The sequence below is a fragment of the Abramis brama genome (assembly GCF_963993115.1).
Source record: "Abramis brama genome assembly, chromosome: 8".
Lineage (NCBI taxonomy): Eukaryota > Metazoa > Chordata > Actinopteri > Cypriniformes > Leuciscidae > Abramis > Abramis brama.
The window spans coordinates 21,553,122-21,578,647 of NC_139970.1; the positions used below are offsets into that span (position 1 = coordinate 21,553,122).

Below are 25,526 nucleotides of genomic sequence, written 5' to 3' on the forward strand. Positions count from 1 at the left end.
TTATATTTTAAAACATATTCAAATAGAAAACAGTTATTTTAGTAATAATATTTGACAAAATTACTGTTTTTACTGTATTTTTGATCAAATAAATGCAACATTTGTGAGCAGAAGGGACTTCTGTCAAAAACATTAACTGATATATTATTACAATTTAAAATAATTGGTTTTCAATTTATTATAATACTTTTATTCAGCAAGGATGTGTTAAATTGATAAAAAGTGATAGTAAAGAAGATTTATATTATTAGAAAATATTTTTTTATTTTGAATAAATGCAGTTCTTTTTAACCTTTTATTCATCAAATATATTAGGTAGCAGAACTGTTTCCAACACTCATAATAAATCAGAATATTAGAATGATTTCTAAAGGATCATGTGATAGACTGGATGTCACATGTGACACTGAAGACTGGAGTAATGATGCTGAAAATTCAGCTTTGCATTACAGAAATAAATGATAATTTAAAGTATATTCAAATAGAAAACTATTATTTTAAGTTGTAATAATATTTCACAATATTACTGTTTTTTTCTGTATTTTTGATCAAATAAACGCAGCCTTGATAAGCATTAGAGACTTCTTTCAAAAATATAAAAAACCGTAATGTTTCCAAACTTTTGACCTGTACTGTATGTTCCTTATATAAATAAGGGTGTTTTAAGTTTTAATAGTTCTATATAGTGTAAATGTTGTTCAAGTTGCTCCCGTCAAAACCCCTAGGTACCTTAGTACATAGGTACTGCTCTGATACAATTATATAGTTTCTTCTGATTATATTAAAATTAGAGCATTATCATTAGCTGGAGTATCAGTACACAAGTCAGTAACAGTCTGATACCAAATAATATATATAGTAATGAGTGTCAGTTATTACCAAAACTGGTATAAAATATTGATACACGGTGAGTGCTTGAATAATTGTAGTTGTATAACAATTTTGTATAAAACAAATGACGTCTCTTTTCTGCCCAGTTAATATGGATGTTTCTTCAAGGTTTAACTTTACTGTCCGTCAAATGGTCAATGTGAGAGTATACAAAACATAAAAATCGAAGTCATTTCTGTAGCACAGTGCTTAAGGGAATGCTTGAGTTGAATGTGAGCCTCTTCTTGAGGCCTGAAATAAATGAGCACATCTTGACTTTGACCTGTAATCCGTGTCTATTTAAACGGCACCTACTCCATAAGAATGTGCGCAAGTTAGGAAAGCTGCGGCCGTGCTGCTCACAAACCAACCCATCCCTATGTAGTCTTCTCAAGCTGAATCTGGTTGTAGCAGGCCTAAAAAGCAGAGATAAACAGAGAGAAAGAGATTTAAGTAAAAGATGGAAAAGAATGAAAGGGGACTAGTGACTGTGTGGAATAAGATTATCCTTAAAATTCAGCTTTTCAAATAAAACAATTGGTTCATAAAACCGGTGTAATGTTTCTTGTCCCTGAATATGTGTGGAAAAAAAGAAAATGTAATTTCATTCTCACTTTGAGAGTTGTCAACATGAACCCAAGCTGTCCCAGCTGTAGACTGGAGTCTGTAAGGTCCTCTATCAGACTGACTTCAGAGCCCAGGTTTCTGATCCTACACGTTCACAAGCAAAAGGTTCTTTACGTGGGCAGACAAACTGAATGTTTCAACTGATAACTTCATTGCCGTGAGGTCTATATGCAGTGAAAGGTTTGGAAAAGTACCGTGTGCGGAGCACCACATAGAGGAAGATTGGAAAGAGGTCATCCATGGACCATAGAAACTCCAGCCCAAGCAGAGCCTGCACGTCCTGGGTGACCTCCTCAAAGGTCAGCTGTATCACCTGCAACTTGTCTGAGGGAGTGAATGCTGTGCTGTAGAAGCAAAGACAACAATGAAAATATAAGAAAGCTACTAAAGTGTTGTCGTTGCTGTTTTTCTATCCATGTTACACACAGACAGTCTTTACCTGATCTGTTGCAGGGTTTCAACAGCAGTGGCAAAGCAGGCGTCTTTAGTACTAGGCAAGACCTGTCCAATAAATCCAATTGAACCATTTAAGTTATTTATTTTACCATGAGTTTCATCACTGATTATTTTCTTAGAAATGACAGAAAGGTTCACCTGCTTTATCTCTCCCAATACAGAGATAGAAACTGGCCAGAACTTTCTGGAAAACAAAGAGACATTCATCTTAAAAATGTAAAAGCCACCGTCCTTCCTGGACTGAGGCTTTGATTAGTCATTGTAATGTATACAGAGACAACGGAAAGTATTTGGACTCTTAAACCATGCATACAATATAAACATTTCATTGCATAAGGAACAAAATATTAAATAATGTATATCAAATATTACATTTTCGTAGACTTAATGATAACACTTTTCTATATTTATAATGCATTATAAGGGTATATTCTTAATGCATTATATGCAAGCATATTATAATATGTTGTATCATCTCATGAACAATCGTAATGACAGTTATAATACATTATGTTCAGGATTTGAAATTACATTTTTCATTTCACAATCACAAGCCAATTTGAGTTCTACATTTTTAAGTTACCAGCCATTCAGAAGTTCGACTAAACAAAATCAGATTATCAAAGTCACAGCTTCGATTTAAATATATTAAATCTGATTCTTAAACACTTTTAGCTTTACGACAGTAAATCACTGTTTTCTGATATATATATATAAAATTCTCTGTGACTTCTCTTATAATTGCCATGAGTTTATAGCAAAAGAATGAAGGTATTTGAAAAAAAACAGCAGAAACGGAAAGAGAAAGTGTGATATGAAGCATATATATTCAAGCCACAAAAACAAACCAGTTACTGAAAAATGCACAATACACAATCTCCTAAGGTGAAGTCAGTACCCACATACATAGTACAGGCATGAAACTAAATGAACGCTGATTGGTTCTTCCAACGCACCAGTCAATCAAATTACTTCCAAATCCTAGAAACCATATATATATCGTACCTTAGCCTACGATCGGTGCATGGCGCAGTTACGAAAGCTTCTGTTATTCCTCCTCCTCCCCAACACCACCTGTAGAGATCTGCTATGGGGGTTCTACCATTTTCTTGCAGCAGCTTTTCCTTTTGTTTGTTATTTAGACTAAGCTGAACAAATGATTGTATTTTCTCTATTGTATTTTATCTTGTCCACCAAAATGAAGCTACGTATATTCCATGCCCCATGACAATAAATGCTGATTGATTTAATTAAACTGAAATATATGTCCTAAATCGTTGTATTTTAATGGAAAACTATGTGAGTGATGCTGCGGCATGATTTTGAACAGTTGTGGATGGGCACTGTCGGTGTGCTTACAAAATTGTTTGAATTTTAAAGACGTGGCACTGCACGGCGTTTCTCTCAGTGTACGACCATCTTTACTAATGTATGAGGCTCATTTTAGGGGAAGGGCTCTGATAGTGATGCCATGCAAAGTGATATTAATAACATAATTTATGAATCATAACCTGCCAAATTGGCTAGTGTGTTGATGTGCGTTACCCGCCACTGTGGATTTTCACCCGCAATTGACGGGTGTTAATTTCAAAGCCTAATTATAATACGTAACCACTATTCATGGTTATACCTTTTAAGAGTATTATAATTACCATAAGAGGATTATAAATTCCATTTGTATTGACATTGTCATGATAATTTTCTCTTAAGTTTAATGTTTTAGTTTTACCTTAAGTTTAAAATCACTTCATAATATCTTATGGCTGTTTAAGAGGATACCTAGTCTTTTTTATTTTACTTAAAGCAGACAAGGAGCACTTGTAAATGATTATGAGATGATACAACATAAAAGATTTATTTATAAGGCATTATGCATGCATTATAAATATAGGATTCATAGAGAGTGTAACCGAATTGACCTCTACTGATGCATTTTTGCAATGTCTTTGAATGAATTACCAAGGACACGTGTCCAAATATATTGTGTCTTAATTTTAAAGAATATATCAATTGATTTATCAATTCAAAACTACAAAACTGTCAACCAACTGTCTGTTGGCGTAGTGTGAATTGGCCTTTAAGCATCCAATAGTTTTTAGGGCCACTATAATTGCATCATACACACTGTAATGGAGTAGTATTTTATCTTGTACTGTTCCTTTTGTCACTTACTGTTGTACCCCAAGGAAGGCTAGGAGGGCGAGATCAGGCTGTTTGTTGAGTCTTAGCACACAGTTCCAGTACACTTCCTCCTCTCTCTCTTTCTCTAGTGTGTAGAGAGTGAAGAGAGGAGGGTAAAGCCTCGGCAGCAACACCGGCAGGAGAAGACTTGAGCTGCTCACTAACCAACTGCAGAACACACAACACACACAAGCTTGTTTAATTGTTATGACAGTATACATCTATATCTAAGTATCTACACACACAAACAGATGTTAGGTACTCCACTAGGTTTGGGACAAATCCACTATTTTCATGTTTAACAGTTTCTGAGTAAATCTAGTAGTGATTTACCCCTGCTGTGGAGTTTCTGAGTGTGTACTGCTGTTAAAAGAGTCTGTGCCCTCATCTGAGAAACTGGAGGAATCCAGAATAAAACCTCCGTCCGCAGGAAGACCAGGAAACAGAAACCTATAGCAAATATTTATAACACTTGAAAAACATCAGCTTTGTCAGGAAAATCAATGAATGCAGTGGTCTATGAGAATTGTAATGAAATCAGTGGTATGCCCCATTATTACATTTAGCAAAGTTCATTAAGTCATACAGGAATAATAATGAAAGAAGAACAAAGCCTTCCCTATAAGGAAAATTAACTTTGCAAAACACTTCACCGGCTTTTAAAGAACTGAGGTATGTGGGAGGTCATCGTGACGCAATTACAGAAAAGCCTGAACTTACCTGACTATTTGGAATATACGTGTTAGGTATGACTGGATCTCCTCCACTGCCTGCTGTAGGAGGCGTCTGTTGGAGCCCACGCCAACGTAGGTCATCCTGTACACAGTGACGAGGGTCTCCAGCAGCCAGCCCAGCGGGTGCAGGGGGGTATCACAGGCCTAAAGGGAGTTATTACACCCCAAAAAAGGTATTCAGACATTTAAAAATGTATAAATGTACAGTACTGTTCAAAAGAGTAGGTTTTTTAAAGAAATTAATACTTTTATTCAGCAAGGATGCATTCAATTAATCAAAAGTGACAGTAAAGACATTTATAATGTTACAAAAGATTTCCATTTCAAATAAGTGCAATTTTGATAATTGACAATATTGAAAATAATAATTTCTTGAGCACCAAATCAGCATATTAGAATGATTTCTGAAGGATAATGTGACATTGTAGACTGCTGAAAATACAGCTTTGCCATCACAGGAATAAATTACATTTAAAATTGTAATAATATTTCACAATATTTCTGTTTTCACTTGGTAAGCATATCGTTAGCCTCATAGCATAATTGCCTAAGTCATATTTCAATTTCTTTGGAAAACAAGAACAAACAAAAAATGACTTAGGCAATTATGCTATGAGGCTAACGATATGAGACTTCTTTCAAAAACATAAAAAAATAGTAAAAAAACATTTTAAAAAAAAACAGTAGTGTAAGTGCATTTTATAACAAAATATTTAAATAAATTGCATTTATTTTTAAAGACAAATATCACAAGCACACATTTCAAAACCTCAAAAAGTATTTGGACACTTTATAGCTGTTAAATGTTAGTGGAACATGTCTACCTGTAGTTGCTCTTTATGGACACCTGTATGAACTCAGTTCTCCACTAAAAATAACCTTGACACCAGTTAGTTCAAAGAATATATAGAAAAGTATATTAGTTTTGAAACAAACAAACAAAAAAACCTCTAGCATCATCCGTTTCCACTTGGTTTGATATTTTGTATTTATTACAATGACATGTCCAATAGTCCAATGAGTGTCCAAATGCTTTTGTGAGGCATCTGTACAGTTCTGCAGACTTGATGTTACTAAGCTTTTGGAAGTCTCACCTTCAAGAGATACCGACGGATGATGTTGTAGGAGTCTGCAGTAACAGGGCCCACATGTTGAGGAATCACCTCAAGACTCTCCAGCATCTTAGTCTGAGATCGGCTCAGCTCCTCTGGACTAAAAGACATGCATACGTCACTGGTGATTTCGTCACACATTAAGATGCTCCATACACTTACATTCATGTGCATATGAACAAAGAAGTTGTCTTTTGCGTACCAAAGTTCGAGTTTGGTGAACTATTGAATCAGTATTTGTTATTTGGTATATATATTTTTTTTTAAAGAAGGTGACATCTTATCCTTCATTATTTGTTGTAAGGTACAAAGCATTTTTGTGTGTTGTGTGCACCTTTACTCGTTTATCATGTGTGTGTACATACGAATCTCTCTGTTGTCTGCGTTTGGCAGTGAGGGAGATGGCGATGTTCTCCCAGGCTTTCTTATACACTCCCTGACCAGGAGTTTCACAGCCTAGTCGACCCCAGCACTCCTCAAACACGGCTTTCCACTTTTCTTCTGCAGGCACTGCGTGTTGACCAGCCACACTACACACACACACACACACACACACAGATGTAAAAATACAGTACAAATAAATATACAGTAGGCCAAAGCATTATTCATGACAAACTTACGGCATCTTGCTTTCTCTCCTCAAAGATTCAAAGGGTTTTGTGAAAGTTCCAGCCACTCTCAGACCGGCTCCCCAGTGACCATCAAAGACCCCATCCAATGAGTCACCATTAGGCATGAATAGGACGCCCTTCACATCCAGAAAATCACAGGAGATTCAGACAACCACAAATGCAAAAATCACAAACATGGTTTCAACAGATTTGCTGTCACAGGAAACTGTCACATTGTTTCAAGGTCACCTTTCCACACAGAGTCCAGTCTTCTGAAAACTCGCCCTCAAAGACTGTGTCATCATCACAGAGAAGAGTCCCATTGCCCTGTATCAGAAAAAAAGATACTTAAATAATATAAAATAATAATAAGTACATATTCAATATCAGCAAATGCAGGCATTTATGTAATATTATAGTGTCCCCAGCTCAACTGACCATCATCTTGTTATTAGAGTGATTTCCTTCATAATACAATCCAAACTGAGTGATAACGACCCCGTCTCCATGTCGCTGGTCATCAAGCCATATTCCCATGTATTTCTCTCCTCTGAGAGATATAGAAAGAAGTTGATGAATTGTTTATGGCAGGAGGATGTTTAAAATCTCAAATTTGGTAAATACAATGCGCATACCTGCTGAAGTCATCACACACACCGTAGCCTGTTCTCTTCCCTTGAACCCACTGACCCACAAACACACTACTGGAGGAAGGAGAGGCCAACTTCCCACTCCGTAACATGCCGTGACCATGACGCATGTTCTCCCTGAATGAGCCCTCGTATACCTCACCTGAAGCATGCCTGCAAAGACAGAGCAGTCAGAACATGGGCAAGGTTCAAGATGTTCGGGGTCCCTGATAAACTGATAATGCCCCAAAGATATGATTTAACATACACACATTTATATAATTATTACCAGTATGTGCCAAAGCCATGCATTTTCCCTTCCTTCCAGTGACCTTGGTAACGCTCAAACTTGTTGAGGGTTGTGTTGGGCATCATATAATCTCCAAATCTACACAGAAAAGTATAAAAGGCTTATACTTTACTGTTCAAAAGTTTGGGGTTGGTAAGATTTTTAAATGTTTTTGGAAGAATTCTTTTATACTGCATTAATTTGATCAAAATACAGTAGAACAACAGTAACACTAAAAATATTATTACAATTTAAAATAAATGTTTTCAGCAGCCATTACTCCAGTCTTCAGTGTCACATAATCCTTCAGAAATCATTGCTCAAGAAACATTTCTTATCATTATCAATGTTTAAATCACTTGTGCTGCTTAATATTTTTGTATAAACCGTGATACACTTTTTCAGGATTCTTTGACGAATAGAATATTCAAAAGAACAGCCTTTATTTACAAACGTGTTTTTTGTAACATTATTAATGTCTTTACAGTTACTTTTGATCAATTTAATGTGTCCTTGCTGAATAAAAGCACTAATTTCTTTCCAAAAAAAATATCTTACAGACCCCATCTTTTGAATGGTATTGTACATTCCAAAGAATCTGCAAGCACAGGTATGTTCATCTTTAACAGTGTGTGTACTGACCCATCCTCCAACCCGTTCTTGAATGTGCCACAGTAAACTGTCCCATCTGGCCACTTCAGAATCCCTCTATTTAAGGAAAAGAAGAACAGAAAGCACATGTATCACACATGAACCGCAGACTCCGAAGACTCAAGAGCCAAGTGACTCAAGAGCCACTTTCATTTGAGCTACAACATGATCACAGTGAATCCACAGTGGATTAAAAAAAACACCTTAGCCAGGACTGCCATTGCTGTTCACTCAAAAAAGCAAATGCATGACAGCTCTGCTTAAGTGGTTGAGAGAAATTATTGGATTATTGTAGAGAGTGCGAATACAAACAGTCAGCATTGGAATGCACTCACTTGCCATGAGGTTTGCCTGTTAGCCAGCGGCCCTCGTACGAAGCATCCTTGAGTCGGCCCTCTTTGCTGAAAGTGTAGGTGGAAGTACGTGACACAGGAGGATCTCCATTCTGGCTGCTTCTAGACACACGTGTCCTCCTATTCAGGCCTGTAGCAAGCACGTCCTCAATGGTCTGATTAATGGCTCTCAGCCACTTTCCCTAACAGATAGGAAGGCGGCAGAATTAACGCAAAGCAGAGAAACTTCTCAATCAAACTCTGACTGCATCAGTGCATTACCTTTTCCAGAGGGGAAGATGCCAGAACAACAAAGCTTTCTTCAGGTGTGGTCAGCTTAAGGGCAAGTCTAGCAATAACAGTTATAGGTTAAACTGGGGCAGAAATGTTTTTGTATAGGCACAACAGTGTCCTTGAAACTCCCATTTAGTATGTGTGAGAGCATTCCCAACGGCTTAATATTTAATGAAATGTCATGTGCTAAATTAAACTACACTAAAATGAACTACAACTGTTCAAATTATAGATAAAAGATGCTCAGATGAGTAACTTACATGCCCAGACTTTCATCTGAGATGGGCTCCACCCACAGTGTAGCAAGTGGGTAGATGTAGTGAGATGAGAACTGTAGGAAAAAAGAGAGTTTATTCAGTTACACAAGCAAACCACTCCCTTATCTACAGGGATAAAAACTAAAGCCTTTGCATGCTGTGCTGCTGCTGCTGCTGCTGGTGCAGAGTCAGGAAAGAACAATTTGTAAATATAACAGGTTTGCCTGAAAGAAGAAATACATTAGCCATATTGAAGACTTTCTCAAAAAGAAACTTTACCCAGCCATTCACACAAACACACACCCATGTACCTACATAATTCAGAATAATGACATGCTCTAGTGCACAAGGGAAACCACACCCAATACCCAAACATTTCACAACAAATAAAGCATTAATCAACAAAGTAAAGTAAAAAAAAAAAAAAAATCATTTTGTGGAAATAAAAAGTATGCAATGACGCAATATAATATGATGTGAAATGTTATGATGTGCTATGACATGATAGTATGTGGGTCTTTGTCTAATTTAATAAATACATCAGTCACACAACTCTACCTCAGACAAAAGAAGGAATTGAAACATTTAAATGTTGGATGTTTTCAAGACGCTGGCATAGGATCAACCAAGCAAAATGTCACTGCATACACAGTTCAGTTTCAAAAACCACAAGGCAATATAAAGCAAATTAAGCAATATGCCAGCATATTTGAAAATAAACACACACACACTTGTACATCTATCTTTATGAGGACATTCATTGACACAATGCAATCTTTACCCTAACCTTACCCATCACAACTAAGTGCCTAACCCGAACCCTTACCCTAAACCTAATTATAACCTTATCCCTAAAACCAAGTCTTGACCCTCAAACAGGCCTTTAAAGGGGTCTCAGAAAGTGAGGACTGGCCAAAATGTCCTCACTTTACTCTCTTTGTCCTTACTCCAATAGTCTAAAACTCAAACTGGTCCTCACAAAGATAGTTGTACAAGTACACACACACACACAAATACAGACATACAATGAAAACTTTTGTGACGTAATGCCGCTTTGACTGTGAATCAGTGCAGGCTTGGCAAAAGTGTGCATCAAGGCCACATATCGACCACAAAGGGGGAGCTCGCGAGCACCCTTCTGAAACCTAAAATGACAAATGGGACTCCCTACGGTCTCATGGACACGCGCACACGGCAGCCATTGTAAGTCCACAAAAAGTGCATAATTATGAAGTGTGCCATTTGGGACAGGGCCAATAATTGATTTATTTTTATAGTTTAAATAAATGTAGCTTCATTGTTAATTTAGCTTTAGTTGCTCTGCAAATATACTGAAGAGTAACAACTATAAATTATGCAAATTATTAACTTACTAATCCTTACTCGGATTAATATTACTTAGTACTTAATGTATAATAACACTGTAACAAAGACACATTTAAAAAAAAATGATGTCTTACAGGTTCTGAATTTTTTTAATTCCATTTTTGGCCTTGTTTTAAAGTTTAAAGTTTTAAAATTTTAAAAAGATTCCAAGTCAGAGCAAGGTGTCACATTCACACTATCATCTCTGTTGCCTAGTCTTTCTGTACATCAGATTTCATCATAGCATAACTGTACTTCGGGTTTTCGGCATTATGTTAAGGAAGGTCTAATCTCGGGAACGCACAAAAAAAATCCAGGAAAAGATTTACTATCTCTTAGTGTTGTGATCCCATGAGGTCAGAAAATTGCGCTAAAACACTCAACGAGTTTTTATTACTTGTTTTCTTTTCGGCAGAATAATGCACTTCAGTTAACAGGGTTCCTACACAATTTTCATTTCAAAATTCCATACTTTTCCAGACTCAAATTTCCAGACTTCCCTACAGATTTTTCCGACTATATTTAACTTGTTCTGATAAATTGTTTTAAAATTCAACTGCTGACAAGGATGTTACATTCTAAAGATTTAGTATTGGCGTTTTTGCCTTTTATTAGGATAGGAAAGTAGCTAGACAGGAAGTAAGGTGGGAGAGAGAGGGGGCCGGGATCGGGAAAAGTCCATGAGCCAGGACTCGAACTTGGGTCTCCCGAAGCACAACAGCGCTACATGCCGACGCACTTACCCACAATGCTATCGGCGCCGACAAGTATGTTACACTCTGAGTCAAAACCTCTATGTAGGCTATCATGTTAAATTTGTAAATTTGAAAATTGTAGCTACTGTTGCTCGTACAAGTCAATTTAACACCAAACCCAGTCAAGTTCAAAGCACAGCATTTTATTAAAACTCCAATACTAAAACAGTGCAATGTTATTCATATTTGTAATTTTGTAAATTTAAATAACTGTAAACCCCTACAGAAACAGAAGGGATGTTCATGTACAATTAACCAGAAAATTAGAAAATAGAGCTAAAGTCAATTGATCATGTCATGCACTCCCTTATCTGTTGCTGGTTTGAGTGACGCGGATGCGCGCACTCGTTCATTTAACGAAGGTCCAAATAAAACTGTTTTTGGAAAAAGACAAACTTGTGTAATAGGAATAACGTTACACGCATATTAGTCGTCATAATAGATCACTTAACAACAAAACACAATCTAATCTTAATGACTGTGTGCTCCCTCGATATTTTGCTTATTTGATTGTGTGACGCGGATGCGCGTGCTCATTCAATGGCCCAGATTGGATACTCTAGTAAATATCGAAGTTTTGCGAAATGGAAATACACAACTTTAATTTATAACACTGATACACTAGAAAATATCAAATATAACAGTAACGTTAAAGAGAAACAACACTCACGCCGCGTCACGCGAAAACGCAATTGCACTCTGTTGAACGCACCTGATAGAGTGATAAATTACCCAGATGTGACTACTGCTGTAGCTCCAAAAACTCCATATTCCTACTAGAAATGGCCTTTATCTTCTCACCAACACTATATTCACATAATTATCTTGGTGTGGTAACGTTTCTGCATTGATAAGCTGACAATAGCTTTAGATCGTCAGCTTTCTAGACTTCCTGCTAACGTTAAGTATTAAAGGGATAGTTCACCCAAAAATGAAAATTCTGTCATCATTTACTCACCCTCAAGTTGTTCCAAACCTGTATGAGTTTCTTTGTTCTGCTGAACACAAAGGAAGATATTTGGAAGAATGTTTGTAACCAAACAGATCTCGGTCCCCATTGACTTCCATAGTATATATTTTTTCCTTCTATGGTAGTCAATGGGGACCGAGATCTGTTTGATTCTGTCATTCTTCCAAATATCTTCCTTTGTGTTCAGCAGAACAAAGAAACTCAGACAGGTTTGGAACAACTTGAGGGTGAGTAAATGATGACAGAATTTTCATTTTTGGGTGAACTATCCCTTTAAGTTAATTAAAGGATAACGTTAGACTGACTAGTTCAAATCCTCACCTTTGATCAATCGGTACATTATGGGCTTTGTGACTTGATGTGGTCGGACTTGGTCCCACCTTAGTCTGGGCCAAAAACGTTGTGAGCCGAAATGATTTGACACAAAGTTTGCAAATAGCTTTCTTTGTAAATTTAAAATCTTTGGCTAACCAGGCTTTATATTTAGGATTGGCAAGCCAGCCCTTGGAAAACTTGCATTTTCACATTTTGTTTGCCGTGAAGTCCACACTCAAATGTAAAAATCAAGGACAACGTTCCAGGTGTTTTTAAGTCAAGCAGTTTGAGGTAGGGGCGCTGTGATGGCAACTGCCGCCTAACAACGTAACAACAAATCACTGCAGACCTAGACTCCAGCAGATCAAGTGTAAAAACGATCTTTTGGCAGCGCTGGCAGACTGATCCAAACGCCATTAAAAAAACGATTGTATATATTATATATAATTATATAAATTTAGAAATTCTTAATTTTATATTTAGAAAACGAAATAGGGACAATAGTCTGGAAACTGATAGTCTGATTTATTTTTTCCATACTTTTCCAGACCTGGAAATTACTCAAATCAAATTCCATACTTTTCCAAACCCCGTAGGAACCCTGAGTTAAAAGTAAAAACTGCAAAAGATGCCAGCAGATAACTAGCTTGGGACACTTATATTAGCATATTTTAAAATATCCAACAATTTATCATATCAGGCTTTAAAAGAGCAAAAATGCATTCAATGTCTCAAGTCAAGCCCTAAAGAATACACTGATTCTGTGCAGGCAGGAACTTAAACACACAATACTCACAAGCTTCTTTGAAGGTATAGTGCCCTAAATGAATGAAGAAAATAAAAAAGAACATGAATGACATGAAAAAATGAGTGTAATGACAATTACAGAGTGGTAAAATTTGTGTTAAAAATGTATTAACCTGTGCATGAACCAGGACATCACTGAAGAGGATGAACCAGCTGGCAGAGAATCTTCCAGCGTTTTGTAACGTCAGAGCTTTATTACTGCTCTCACAAACCAGACGGCGAGACGGCTTACGCAGAGATTCCTGAGAAAGAAAAGATCAGGTAAAGAGAACTGCACACATGGAGACACATCACATGTGCACATCCTTCTGGCCAGCCACCAACAGGTTTGCACATAAACTAACCAGAAACGTATCTGAAATTTATGTGGTCATATCTGCTGGCATTTAGCCCTGCAGCTTGCTGAGCAATTCAATTTCAATTAAAGGAAATAGTAAGTAGGTTAACTAAACCACATTATACAGGGGAAGTAATATACATTTACAAGTACTGCCTGCCAGGGTGTGAAATTAACACCAGCCAACAACGTGCTGGATTATTTTGCATTATGTGCTAGACACTATAGCAGGCTAACATTTCTTCTTCTTAATTGAAAACCATTCTCAGATTGATCTTTGACAAGAAATACTGTTGCTTAGTAATGACAACACATTTGGTATGGTAAGGATGAAAAGTTCATCTTATTTGCTATTTGTTTGGATCTTAGTAGATTGTTGCAGCTCAAATGCACAATGCAAGTACTCTTGACACACACTCGTGCTAATGAGGTGTCATTTCTCACACCCTCATTTCTCAAAGCAAGAATTTTGTTATATATAGTATGTGAATGCTTGATGCATCAGCTGTTAGAACTTCATGCTTTGTGTGTTTCATTCACATGTTAATTATTTTATAGTTTAACTGAAACATTTAAAATAGCTGCCAGGCAAATAAGCTAATTTTCCAACTGGACTGCAGTGTAAGATCGAAAGGTTTGTAATAAATTAACAAGCGAGGCAGTGCTACATTGGGAATCTAGCTAAAGGGTTAGATGTGCAGCAGGAATTTTATTAAGCATGTTTCCATTTATTTTGCCAATTCTTCACCACTGCATACATTTAATAAAATGCATTTTACTATTTTGTCTTGCTTTTCCAAAGAAAAACTAGATTACAAAACTACAATTTAAAAATATTTATTTAATGCTGAACATTCCAGCAGACATACCAACAAAGCACAACATAACTTAAAAAAAATATATATATATTTTTTATTTATTTATTTGAGCCTCCCTTCTTGAATAGCCTATTAGCTGCCTATTAGCCTATTAGTTTTAGCAGATGCACCCCTTCTAGACAATTCAGAAAAACAGTGTCTGCAAATGGCCATTTTTGAGTCTTTCTCGGACAATGCTTCCACACTGCCGAGATGTTAGCTGCATTTATAAAGCGTGCGCACCTCTCACTCTACACTGGTTACTATTTGATTGCGTCAAAAACATAAAATTGTTGTTTGCCAAAATGTATTCGGTATTTTCACTTATTCGGTTATTTCGGCTGCCGAACATTCTGTGTATTCCTAGTTGAAAAGTTTGAGTTCAGCAAGGATGCATTAAATTCATCGATAATGTTACAAAAGATTAAAATAAAATAAATGTTGTCTATTTATCAAAGAATCCTGAAAAAATAAGGCATCACAATTTCCACAAAAATACAAAGCAGCAAAACTGTTTTCAAAACTGATAATAATAATAAGAAATGTTTCTTGAGGAGAAAATTAGCATATTTAGTATGATTTCTGAAAGATCATGTGACACTGAAGAAGACCGGAGTAATGATGCTGAAAATTCAACTTTGCCATCACAGGAATACATTTTAATAAAAATATCAAAAATATATTTTAAAAAAGAAGACAGTAATTTGAAATTCTAATAATATTCCACAATATCACCGTTTAATTATATTTCTGATCAAATAAATGCATCATGAATAAATTATCAAATAAATGCAAATCATATTCTGTACCATACCGAATTCTTTCCTTTGAAGTTCTTCCAGAAATTGAAAGTGGCCTCAGCATCTTTTCTCTGCTTGCTGACAAAGCGAGCTAAAGCTTCATATTTGGAGCAGCCATTTTGAATCCACTGGTATTCCTCAGTGTTCTAAACAATAAAAGATTAATGTCATGTATTTTCATGCCACTTTCATTCCATTTAAGAGCATAATGAGAAATGGATTATTTTCTTACCACTTCAAAGCAGTTGGCTAGTTTCAGAAGTAATCTGTTATACCCATGCAGGTGCTGTAAGGGCATGCAAAACAAGTTGACCAACAGATCACAGGGTGATGGGTTCTTCTCCTTGGACTCTAGCAGAGACTGTATCAACTCCAGTTTCTTCCCAAATAGTTCTCTGAAGAAACAGATCATGCATGAACAAAGAGTACCTCAGACAATTAATGATAGCGTATATATTATCATGATATGTTAATGCAGGCAGGGTTCCTCAAACTCGGTCCTGGATGGCCGCTGTCCTGCAGAGTTTAGCTCCAACACTGATCAAACACACCTGAGCAAGCTAATCAATGTCTTCAGGATCACTGGAAACTCACAGCTAGGTGTGTTTGATCAGGGTTGGAGCTAAACTGTGCAGGACAGTGGCCCTCCAGGACCGAGTTTGAGAAACCCTGTGTTAATGAGTACGCTGGCTCAGATATGACAACGCACTGTGAGGGTTTCAGCAATGACTGGAATCCTCCCATAACAAGAAAGTTTCCCACTGGATCGCTGTACCTGAGGATAAAAATCATCTTTGGTGTTATTATAGAGATTTTAAAATATAAAAGATGCTGTTCTCTTTTTGAGTATGAATAGTATACTTGCTCTTTATAGATGTCAATGAAAATGGCTGTGTCCTTGATCAAGACCAGTGTTTTGATCGCTTTGCCTCGCTGCAGGAAGTTGGTGAGGGATACTGAGTGCTGTCCTGTCAGATGGCAAAGCTTGCTGAAACTACTAGCCATCTCTTGAAACAGCAACATGGAGGACTGACCCAGAGACAAGGCCAAACTCGCTACATTACAAGAGAGCAGATACAATCGATATCCAATTATAAAACCCAATAACAATCCACAAGATCGAAACGAAAAGTGCAATGAGTAAAAAAGAATCCGTTACATACCACGAGCTAGCAGGGGGCTCAGGATTTGGCTCTTCACCTTGCTGAGGATGCAGTAGAACTTCCTCTCTGCCGAAGCAAGCTCGTGGACTGTCGCTATGAAACCCATTGCGTTCTGATCGGCCAAGGCCAAACAATTCAGTCCTCCCCCAAACACTCTGCTCACATAACCAATCTTCACAAAGGATTCAGCAAAATTAGAATAAACTGATGCTTTACATTAAACAATTAATCACAAACATTAAAACTAACACAACTGCCTTCCAGTAATATTATACATATCAACCAATCACTGATGCTTGCTAGCAAAAGTATGTATTCAAGTGCAATTAAATTCATGTTTTATATATATAGGGCAAGATTTACTAAACAGGGCAAATTAGCATGAGAGCGCAATTCTAAAAAAGCACAGATGAGAGTGGAAAGTTTTGTGCATGATTATGACACACAAATTAAAGAACAAAGATGCAGCCAGATCATTTCCACAATGACCAACGGAATTGCAATCTACCAAAAGCAGCGCAAATTAGTGTCTGGTTTAAGAAGTGTTTTTTTGGGTGTTGAATAATGGCAAAGTCAAAACCTTAGTAAATCACCTTGCGTGATTCATTTAAACACTCTCCTCCCATAAATTTTGTGTCTGAAAGGGAAACCCCTACAAATGCATAAGCAATAATGTCAGCCGCAAAAATAACTGTCCTCGCCTTTTCAGCATTAATTTGAATTAACATTAATTAGTAAATCCTGACAGTAGTTTTTTAATGCCTAAAGAATGTTTGCTCTGGTTCAAGCTGTTAGTAAATCTGGCCCATAGTGTCTTGTGGAAAGTCTACTTTGTTTTAGCACATTTTGTTATTTTTTATTGCATTTTTATCATTAATCTTTTTTTCTTATTATTTTAATGATGTACGATGTTTTGATGTATGATGTTTTGTATTGTAATGATGTACTGTATGTATAACAATCTTCACTGAAGAAGAATGGAATCAACTAATTTAAGAGTTTATTGTCATTTTACTAACAGCCTATCTGCAGCAAAAATAATTAATTGTAAAAATAATTAACTGTTAAAACAATGTATACAAACATTCATGCAGAAGGGCAGAAGGGTGGGCGTCTGGGTGTAGATCCCGGAGAGGGGATGAGCGCTGTCAGTGTTCTCCAGCACCTGCTCTCCGCTGTAGTAGAGAATGGGCTGATAACAGTCTCCATCAGCCAGCAGCAAAGTGTGTGTTTGCCCTGCGGCCACGTCCCACACACGGATACCATCAGAGATCTATCGACACATGCACAACTGCACATTCATTTTTATACAAGGAAAGGAATGCCTTAAAAGGGAAGGCTTGCAGAAAAGGTGACTGGACATCATGAAAAAATTAAAGGATGTATACCATGGTGAGATTAGGAACTGTGCAGGGAGCATTCATATGACCCAGCTGCCCAAATTTGTCACTTCCCCAGGAATAAACCTGTGAGAGAGGAGAAAAGGTGAAAAAGGGATCTAGAAAAAAAAGATGTTGTTCTTGTTAACTAAAACTATTAAAAATCATATCAGTAATTGAAATAAAAATGAAATGAAATGAAATATAAACATCAGATGAAAACCTTGAACTTTGAAAATTTGAAATGTTGCCTTAGAAAAGTAACTGAAATGAGTACATTTCAGTTACTTATATATATATAAAATACTAAAATAACACTGGTTTAAACTTCCAAAAGCACCAAGGTGTTTAAGAATAAGCAACGTTATTGTATTTAACAGCCAAATTCTAGATGCACTACACTGTCCACAAAATTGAAGCAAAATCCACCAATAACAGAAGTCGCTGTTATCATAACAATGGCAATGACAAGCAGGATTGTGTTGGCGATCTGAAAGCTGGTAAGGTAACGTTAGCTAGTAGCTACCTACTTAAAGTTTGTATAAAGCAAGATTTCTAATAAGAAAATCATACATTAAAATTCGCAATGCTTTATGGGGTAAAAAATAATATCCTCATAGATATACAGTCTTGAACTTTTTTCATGTATATGCATTTTTGCTATGAATCAAACATTAGGTTCGGTTCAAGGCTTAAAACTCTTTGGAAAGAATTTTGCAGAATCAAATGGAGAAATATTCTGAAGTCCCTCCTTACCTGACACTGAGCTGTCAGTGCCAAGGAGTGATTTGCTCCAGCTGTGATCTTGACAACTTCCTTTTTACTTAAACTCTTAATGCAGAGAGGCTGTAACCTGCAAGGAGAAAACAAAAATGTTTCCAGTCATGCACTGTGGTCAAAGAATTAAACGGTTAAACAAAAACAAAACACGTATGTGTTTATGAGGGCTCTACTGTACCTGGGCAAATAGTCTCCATGACCTAGCTGACCTTCCTGGCCCCTCCCCCAACTCCACACCTCGGTGTAGAGGGAAGGAAGGAGATTTCTGGATTCTGAAGTAGAAGTTGTTGTCACTGCACCCACTACAGCTCTCAAATTGTTGGTTCGATGACTGTCAGAAGGCGACACTGCAATTCAACAAGACAGTGTAATAAAATGTTTCTTAAATAAGTAGAATTTCTACAAGAAGTTCTTTAAGGGTTAGTTCAACATGAGGGTGAGTAAATATGACAGATTGTTTATTTTGGGGTCAACTGTCCCTTTAAAGTAACTTTAATAGTTTCAACAGTGGTCTTGGTACTACGATTAACATTGATGCAGCATCATGCAAAATAAAAGCTTTCAGTAACTGATGCCATTTTAGAAATACCCTGTGTGCAGTCAGCCATGACTCATTTGTTTTGCAAGCAAATGGGTCCCATAAAAGGGGGTTTCCATAAAGTAAGTAGTATTCGACAGGACATGCTTTACTATGTTGGCTGGCCTCAACAATAAGCTTGGCCCGCTGAGACAGAGTTTCAGGCCTTTTAGGCCAGTGCTGCATTGCAACTGAAAATTTTAAATGAATTTTTATGCCTTGTAAATTAAAAAAGTTATTTTCTGTGATGCAAAACAAATTTTTTTATTTAATTTTTTGGTGATGATTAGCTAGTAAAAATGTTGGCTTGATGAAATTCTGAATGAAAAGTGAAATTCTAAACTAATGGCCCAACAGTTGGGCCATCAGAAAAAAAGCCCTGATTGGTTGATTAAGACAACGCACTTTATAGCGACGTTTACACGAAACCAAATAATCAGTTAGTAATTAATCCAATTACTAACAGTTTATTGAGACATTAGTTAAAGGCTCAATCAAACTGAAAAGCCTTCAAATAAACACCTCAATCGATCCGACTGAGCTCAATGCCTCAATCCAAAGGAAATTTTTATCAGATTCGAAGGGGTGGTGCAGACCTGAAATAATCTGATCAATAGAAAAAAAGTAAGCATGTAAATGCTTGAATCTGAATAATTGGATTCCAAAATACAGTATACACATTAGGGGTCGACTAGCCTGAACCTCGAGCTTAGACTCGAACGTGGGTTGCCTTATGCACAACTATGGCATATGACACAGCGCTGCCCACAAGGCTATTGATCCTACATAACAGCTTATTTTTATCAGTTATTTTGTCTTTGGGTCGTTATATTCCTCACAGATTTCTGATCATTCTAAATCAAATACAGATAAAATAGCAGAGTAAAGATTACATTTATATGAATGCATTAGTGAGAGAGTGATTGCGTGTGAATTAATTCTACCTGGCAGCGTCTCTCTAGTAATAGTGAAGCTGTGGGATTTAGTTACTAAGAAATATATGCTAGAACTTTTCAGTTTCTAAGCTACTTTATTGATAAATCACAGAACAGATTTGACAATACATTTCTGTGCTACTGAATGTTTCTGTGTGCGTCAGAGCCGATCAATTTTGAGCATCCAGATGGTATAATCAAACATGTCTTGTGCAGCGCTCTCGGAGTATGCATTTAGTAGTCATTTTAACTGTTTGGAAACGGAGTGTAAAAGTGGACTTCAAAGATTTCTTATCCCTCTATAGGCCATGATCAGCGACTAGTTGACATCACGCTTTAAAGCGTCATGGCAGATCATTAAAGTCGACTAGTTAATTAGTCTGTGAAACCCCTAATACACATGCACAGTGCCATGATGATGTAAACATGATTATGTTTACATATGATTATGAACATGCGTATGTTTGATTACATCTTACGAACTAGTCAGTTTAGGAGACTGAATATTTACTAAATATTTCATAAAAAGCTCTTCTGACATATTGGAATACATATAATGCACATGTAAACTTATATGTGAATGTAATGTTTAGAGTTTATATAAACAGAACTTTCTGAATCTGAATTCGAACTGCATTCATTTGGATTGACGGAAATTAGTGCATGTAAACATACTTATTGTAGAATAAATAAAATTATATAGCCACTGATATAACATTTTATAAAAAGCCATGAGGTTTACCTGGAGAGAAACTCGGTAAAGACCCTCTGCGATCATGTGCTTCAGTGTCCTCTAATGTGATGTCCATAAGACTGATGCTCTTCTTACTTTGCAGAGAACTGGCTGGACAGAAGTCCATTCCAGCAGTGTCTCCGCCCTCCTCACAGGACTCAAATAAACATCCACTGCTGATTAAAAGGTCACTGATGCAAATGCCTCCATCCACACTTGAGTGTAGTGAAGAATCATCAGAAGTGGAATCCAATGTTGGTAATAAACTGAGAGAGTGTTTCCGGTCTGTGACGGTATCTGATGCACAGCGTTGTCTGGCAGAAGCTGTGATCCTATCAGGTCTGCTCAGTGTCGGTGAAGAGGGACGTAGTGTAAGCTCATCACTTTGGTCTGATCGGAAAGGACACGTGAGAGATGTCTGACGGCTCGGAGGATGGGAACCTCCTACTGAGGTGGCCTCGGCCTGCTCAGCGAGGGTCTGGTCCGAAATCCTTTTGAGGTAGTCTTTCAGAGCCTGCTCATCAGGGTAGGGAGAGCTTTTGGTTCGTCGCAGACGTACAGGCCCAGCCTCAGATTCAGCAAGGTCTAGTTGAGTCTCCTGGCTTGTGGTATTTTGCTGAGATCCGAATGAGGATCCCTGGCCTGCACAAATGTTATTCGAGGTCAGTGGGGACACTTGGGAGTCGGGCGAGGAGTTTTTGGTTTTTGGTGTCCCAGCTGGAGAACTTTGTCCTGATCTTCGACCTGGTTTAGAATCAGCCAGTTCCACTCCAAGTGGACAGTAATGCTCATCGGAAATAATAACATGGTCATCCTTTTCAGTCATGGTGAAAAGGCTCTGCTTACACTGCCCACATCTATCCCGAGTTTGCTGACTGGCCTCTGGGGAAGGAAGAAACTGAACCAGAGCCAGGCTGTGGAACCCACCACAAGCAATCTGAATCACATATCTTCCCACTAAATGCTCCACCTTCTGGGGTGTCCATACCGGGAATACGCTGGTAACCAGTCCCAGCTGGCAGCCACTACCCCAGGCCCACACCTCATGATTTCTTGACAGGGCCAGAGTGTGCTGCGCTCCGCAGGCCACGTTTAGGACTTGGACCAGTTGTGGAGGATGGGTCTCACCATCCACCACACTGACGGGAGTGGGATTGGGTACCTGCTCCATTCCAGAGATGCCACACTGGCCATGGGAGTTCTCCCCCCACATGTGGACGAGGCCATCCATTGTTACAGCAGAAGAGTGATAGCTGCCCGCCGACACAGAGATCACATGCTGTTCCTTCAGTGCGCTCTCTAAAACAGGGCTGGCGGGCTGAGAACTGACTCGTTTCCACGGCTGCTCGCCAAAACTATACACTTGCCCATCTGAGAGAGGAATACGTTTGACAATTAGACTGTGTCCAAAAGATTTCATGAGAAATCTTTTTATCTTTATCTCTATTGATCCACAATTTTTTTGGCATTTAAGAATTCTTTTGAAATAGCAGTTCTAACTTTCATAATGTCAGATTCCTAAAAGTGCTAAAAAATGTACTGTTTACAAGCAGTAAAAATGGCTTGAAATTATTATTTCCACAGAAGACAATTATATAATTAAGGGGTCAGAGAGAGGGTGGAAAACAGCCATGAAATTTTTTAATATTACTGATTTATCGGCATCAAAAACTCGACCAGTACTGTAGTATACAGTAAGTGAATCTCAGGAGAATAAAATAAGTGATGAATATAATATAATATAATATATACATATACATATACACACACACACACACATATATGCATATACATATATATGTATGTATATATATATATGTATGTATATATATATATATATATATATACAGTGCAATGCATAAGTGAATACACCCATGCTAAAGTTGACTAAAAAGAGCAATAAAAAATCATATTTTGGAAATTGAACTTAATGCCTTAATTTAAAAAATTAGGAAAAATCCAACCTTTAAGGACACCAATTTTCTTTGTGAATGAATAATGTATCGTAAATAAATAAATGTTCTTCCTTAAAATACATGGTGCATAAGTGAGTACACCCCTATGTTAAATTCCCATAGAGGCAGGCAGATTTTTATTTTTAAGTATTTTTTTTATTTTATTTTTAGGATACTATGCATCCTGATAAAGTTCCCTTGGCCTTTGGAATTAAAATAGCCCCACATAATCACATAGCCTTCACCATACCTAGAGATTGGCATGGGGTACTTTCCATAAGATCATCTCTCAATGCAAATCAAACTAGCTTTTAGGCTAACTGAAATAAAATCATGCCAATCTCTAGGTATGGTGAAGGCTATGTGATGATGTGGGGCTATTTTAATTCCAAAGGCCAAGGGAACTTTATCAGGATGCATAGTATCCTAATTTTTTTTTTTTAAAAATACTTAAAAATAAAAATCTGCCTGCCTCTATGGGAATTTAACATAGGGGTGTACTCACTTATGCACCATGTATTTTAAGGAAGAACATTTATTTATTTACGATACATTATTCATTCACAAAGAAAATTGGTGTCCTAAAAGGTTGGATTTTTCCTAATTTTTTAAATTAAGGCATTAAGTTCAATTTCCAAAATATGATTTTTTATTCCTCTTTTTAGTCAACTTTAGCATGGGTGTATTCACTTATGCATTGCACTATATATATATATATATATATATATATATATATATATACATACATACATGATGAATTTTATCCTATGAAATATGATTATAGTTGCGATCACAAGTTCATTTTGCACTGTCCTTCAGAAACTAAATAAAATACTTGCATGTTTCCCAGAAAACAAAATAAGCATCTCTGAAAATAAAATAATTTGCTATGATCATTGTATTCAAAAAGAGCACCAGTCAGAATGTTTGATCCTTTTATAATAGTTATGTATGAGTCAATCGATTGTCCTCGATGTGAAAAGATTGATCTCAAAATCATATAGCGACTGCTGAAAAAATTTGTTCAAATATGAAGAACATGCTGAAAAAGCAAAGAATGTGCAGGATCTGGCTTCTCAAACCAGAAATAAAAATGTAGGGCAGAAGGGAACTTGATTTTAGGAATTGTGGGATGGTTGTGGTTTGCTATTACTGTGATCTCATGTGAGTCTCGACACTTTAGAGAAGAGAAGAGATGTCAATGCAAGAGGGAGAGGAAGTTATTTTGATAAAATATTACAAGGATGCATGAATTATTGAAAAATAGTATGTGCACAACCATGGATAAATCATTTATAATAAATACTGCAATATTCCATTAAAAAAATAAGTTGAAATTTAATTTCATGGTACTTAAAATGCTCACGACAAACAAAGGACTCATATACAACTCACAATCATGAAAACTGGTAAACAATCATGGATCATCCAGGCAATGACATAGTACTAAGAATCAAGTATAACTTTGAAATGGGACGTTTGTATAGATTTAGTTATTCTTTTGGTCTTGTGGACTATCTGCTATGTGAAATATCTTATTCAAGGCAGTACTAAATAAAGCAAGCAATTTTTGTTAATGGTTAACATTTAGCAGATTCTGCAAAGTGCGTGTAAACTTCTGACCACAACTGTATGTAACTCGTCGTTTCATTCTCATTTCAAGAGAGATCTGACCTTCTGTCAGCAGAAGTCCATGTAAATTCCCCAGGGCAGCATGAAGCACAGGCCTGGACAGAAGCAGTCTCTCTGGGGTCACACCGCAGAAATAGCCCTGCCATCTGTAGAGCACACCTTTCTCTCTGGAGCCCTCATCTTCTCCAGAGCTGGAACGAACAAACGAACGCATTCGTAAAGAGGTCAACATCTTTCAAAAATCAATTTTGGGTTCAACTTGGTGGAAAAATAACAGCATACGTGTTTGTAACGTCAAGAGGGAGAGCAAGTAATGACAAAAAGATAATTTTTAGAAGAACTTTTCTTCAAAAAGTGACACTTTATAACAGAAATGAGTAGCCTACGCACCTGCGCTGTTCCTCCATCAGCATTATTCAATCCATTATTTTAGACGGTGTGACAGCCACTCAGTAACTAAATTCAGAGCAAATTAAACGGACTTCACAAGCGAAATTTGCTCAAACAAACGTCCTCACTCACGCATTTACTAGATCTGTCTCGAAATCACACTGAAACCGCCCTAGAGCATTAACTTAAAAGAAAACAGTAGTTACGCTCGCTTAAGTTCCATAAGTCTATTTACAAAACTTTGCACTGTGTTTTTCGTGAAATGTGTGACATTCTGCAGAAGTTTAATGGAGAATCGCTGTCGGCTTTTGATATCTGAAAGTAAAGTGAAAGCTCGCGACTGAAGTTGACAGTTCTAAAATTTGTTTTGGGAGCTATGGAAAGCGCGGAGGGTCAGTTTCAATGTTCAGATTTACGTAACGCGGATGTTTGATGAAAATCCTCTAAAACTCTGAAGTAATGCAACTGTGAAAATAGTTACTGGGAATCTGTTGCAGCAAAGCTCAAAGCCCGGCAGCCACTCGATTGATCACTATAATTTTGAAGAATTGTCTATTTGTAATAGTATGCTAATTGGCTTGTTGAATATTTAATTGTATTTAAATTGGGGTTTTGGCAATATTGTATGAAAACAATTCTACCAATAAAGTGATTTAAATCGATCATTATTTATATTGTATTTACGTGTATGCTACATGATAAGTCCATAGGCTATTTATATAAATATATATAG

General features: G+C 36.9%; 1 protein-coding gene across 2 annotated transcripts; it reads right to left on the reverse strand.

The window, feature by feature from the left end:
- Nucleotides 1–269: 269 nt before the first annotated feature.
- On the reverse strand, nucleotides 270–25,178 carry als2a (alsin Rho guanine nucleotide exchange factor ALS2 a). 2 transcript variants are annotated; one of them, XM_084122661.1, is made up of 33 exons: nucleotides 24,794–25,178; nucleotides 24,446–24,594; nucleotides 20,826–22,187; nucleotides 18,750–18,918; nucleotides 18,548–18,644; nucleotides 17,801–17,878; nucleotides 17,497–17,685; nucleotides 16,413–16,584; nucleotides 16,115–16,304; nucleotides 15,959–16,024; nucleotides 15,482–15,644; nucleotides 15,264–15,395; nucleotides 13,369–13,497; nucleotides 13,245–13,268; nucleotides 9,047–9,117; nucleotides 8,775–8,841; nucleotides 8,496–8,695; nucleotides 8,152–8,217; nucleotides 7,510–7,608; nucleotides 7,227–7,394; nucleotides 7,030–7,141; nucleotides 6,841–6,918; nucleotides 6,601–6,728; nucleotides 6,346–6,510; nucleotides 5,963–6,080; nucleotides 4,855–5,012; nucleotides 4,468–4,584; nucleotides 4,126–4,302; nucleotides 2,092–2,137; nucleotides 1,937–1,998; nucleotides 1,692–1,841; nucleotides 1,485–1,581; nucleotides 270–1,286 (listed from the first exon to the last, which is right to left on the reverse strand). In XM_084122661.1, exons 1-33 carry the CDS (start codon nucleotides 24,814–24,816, stop codon nucleotides 1,248–1,250), a joined length of 5,061 nt encoding a protein of 1,686 aa, XP_083978787.1. In that variant the 5' UTR covers nucleotides 24,817–25,178; the 3' UTR covers nucleotides 270–1,247. The 2 variants fall into 2 exon arrangements, with proteins under 2 accessions (XP_083978787.1, XP_083978786.1); XM_084122660.1 differs by having other exon boundaries at nucleotides 1,937–2,137.
- Nucleotides 25,179–25,526: the final 348 nt, after the last annotated feature.

Excerpts from the sequence above, each read along its gene's own strand:
- als2a (XM_084122660.1), bottom strand. The coding sequence starts at position 24,816 with ATGCTGATGGAGGAACAGCGCAG. Across the intron at positions 16,305-16,412 it reads GAGCCCCCTGCTAGCTCGTG|CGAGTTTGGCCTTGTCTCTG; the intron begins GTATGTAACGGA and ends CTTGTAATGTAG. Across the intron at positions 4,303-4,467 it reads TCAGAAACTCCACAGCAGGG|TTGGTTAGTGAGCAGCTCAA; the intron begins GTAAATCACTAC and ends TGTGTTCTGCAG.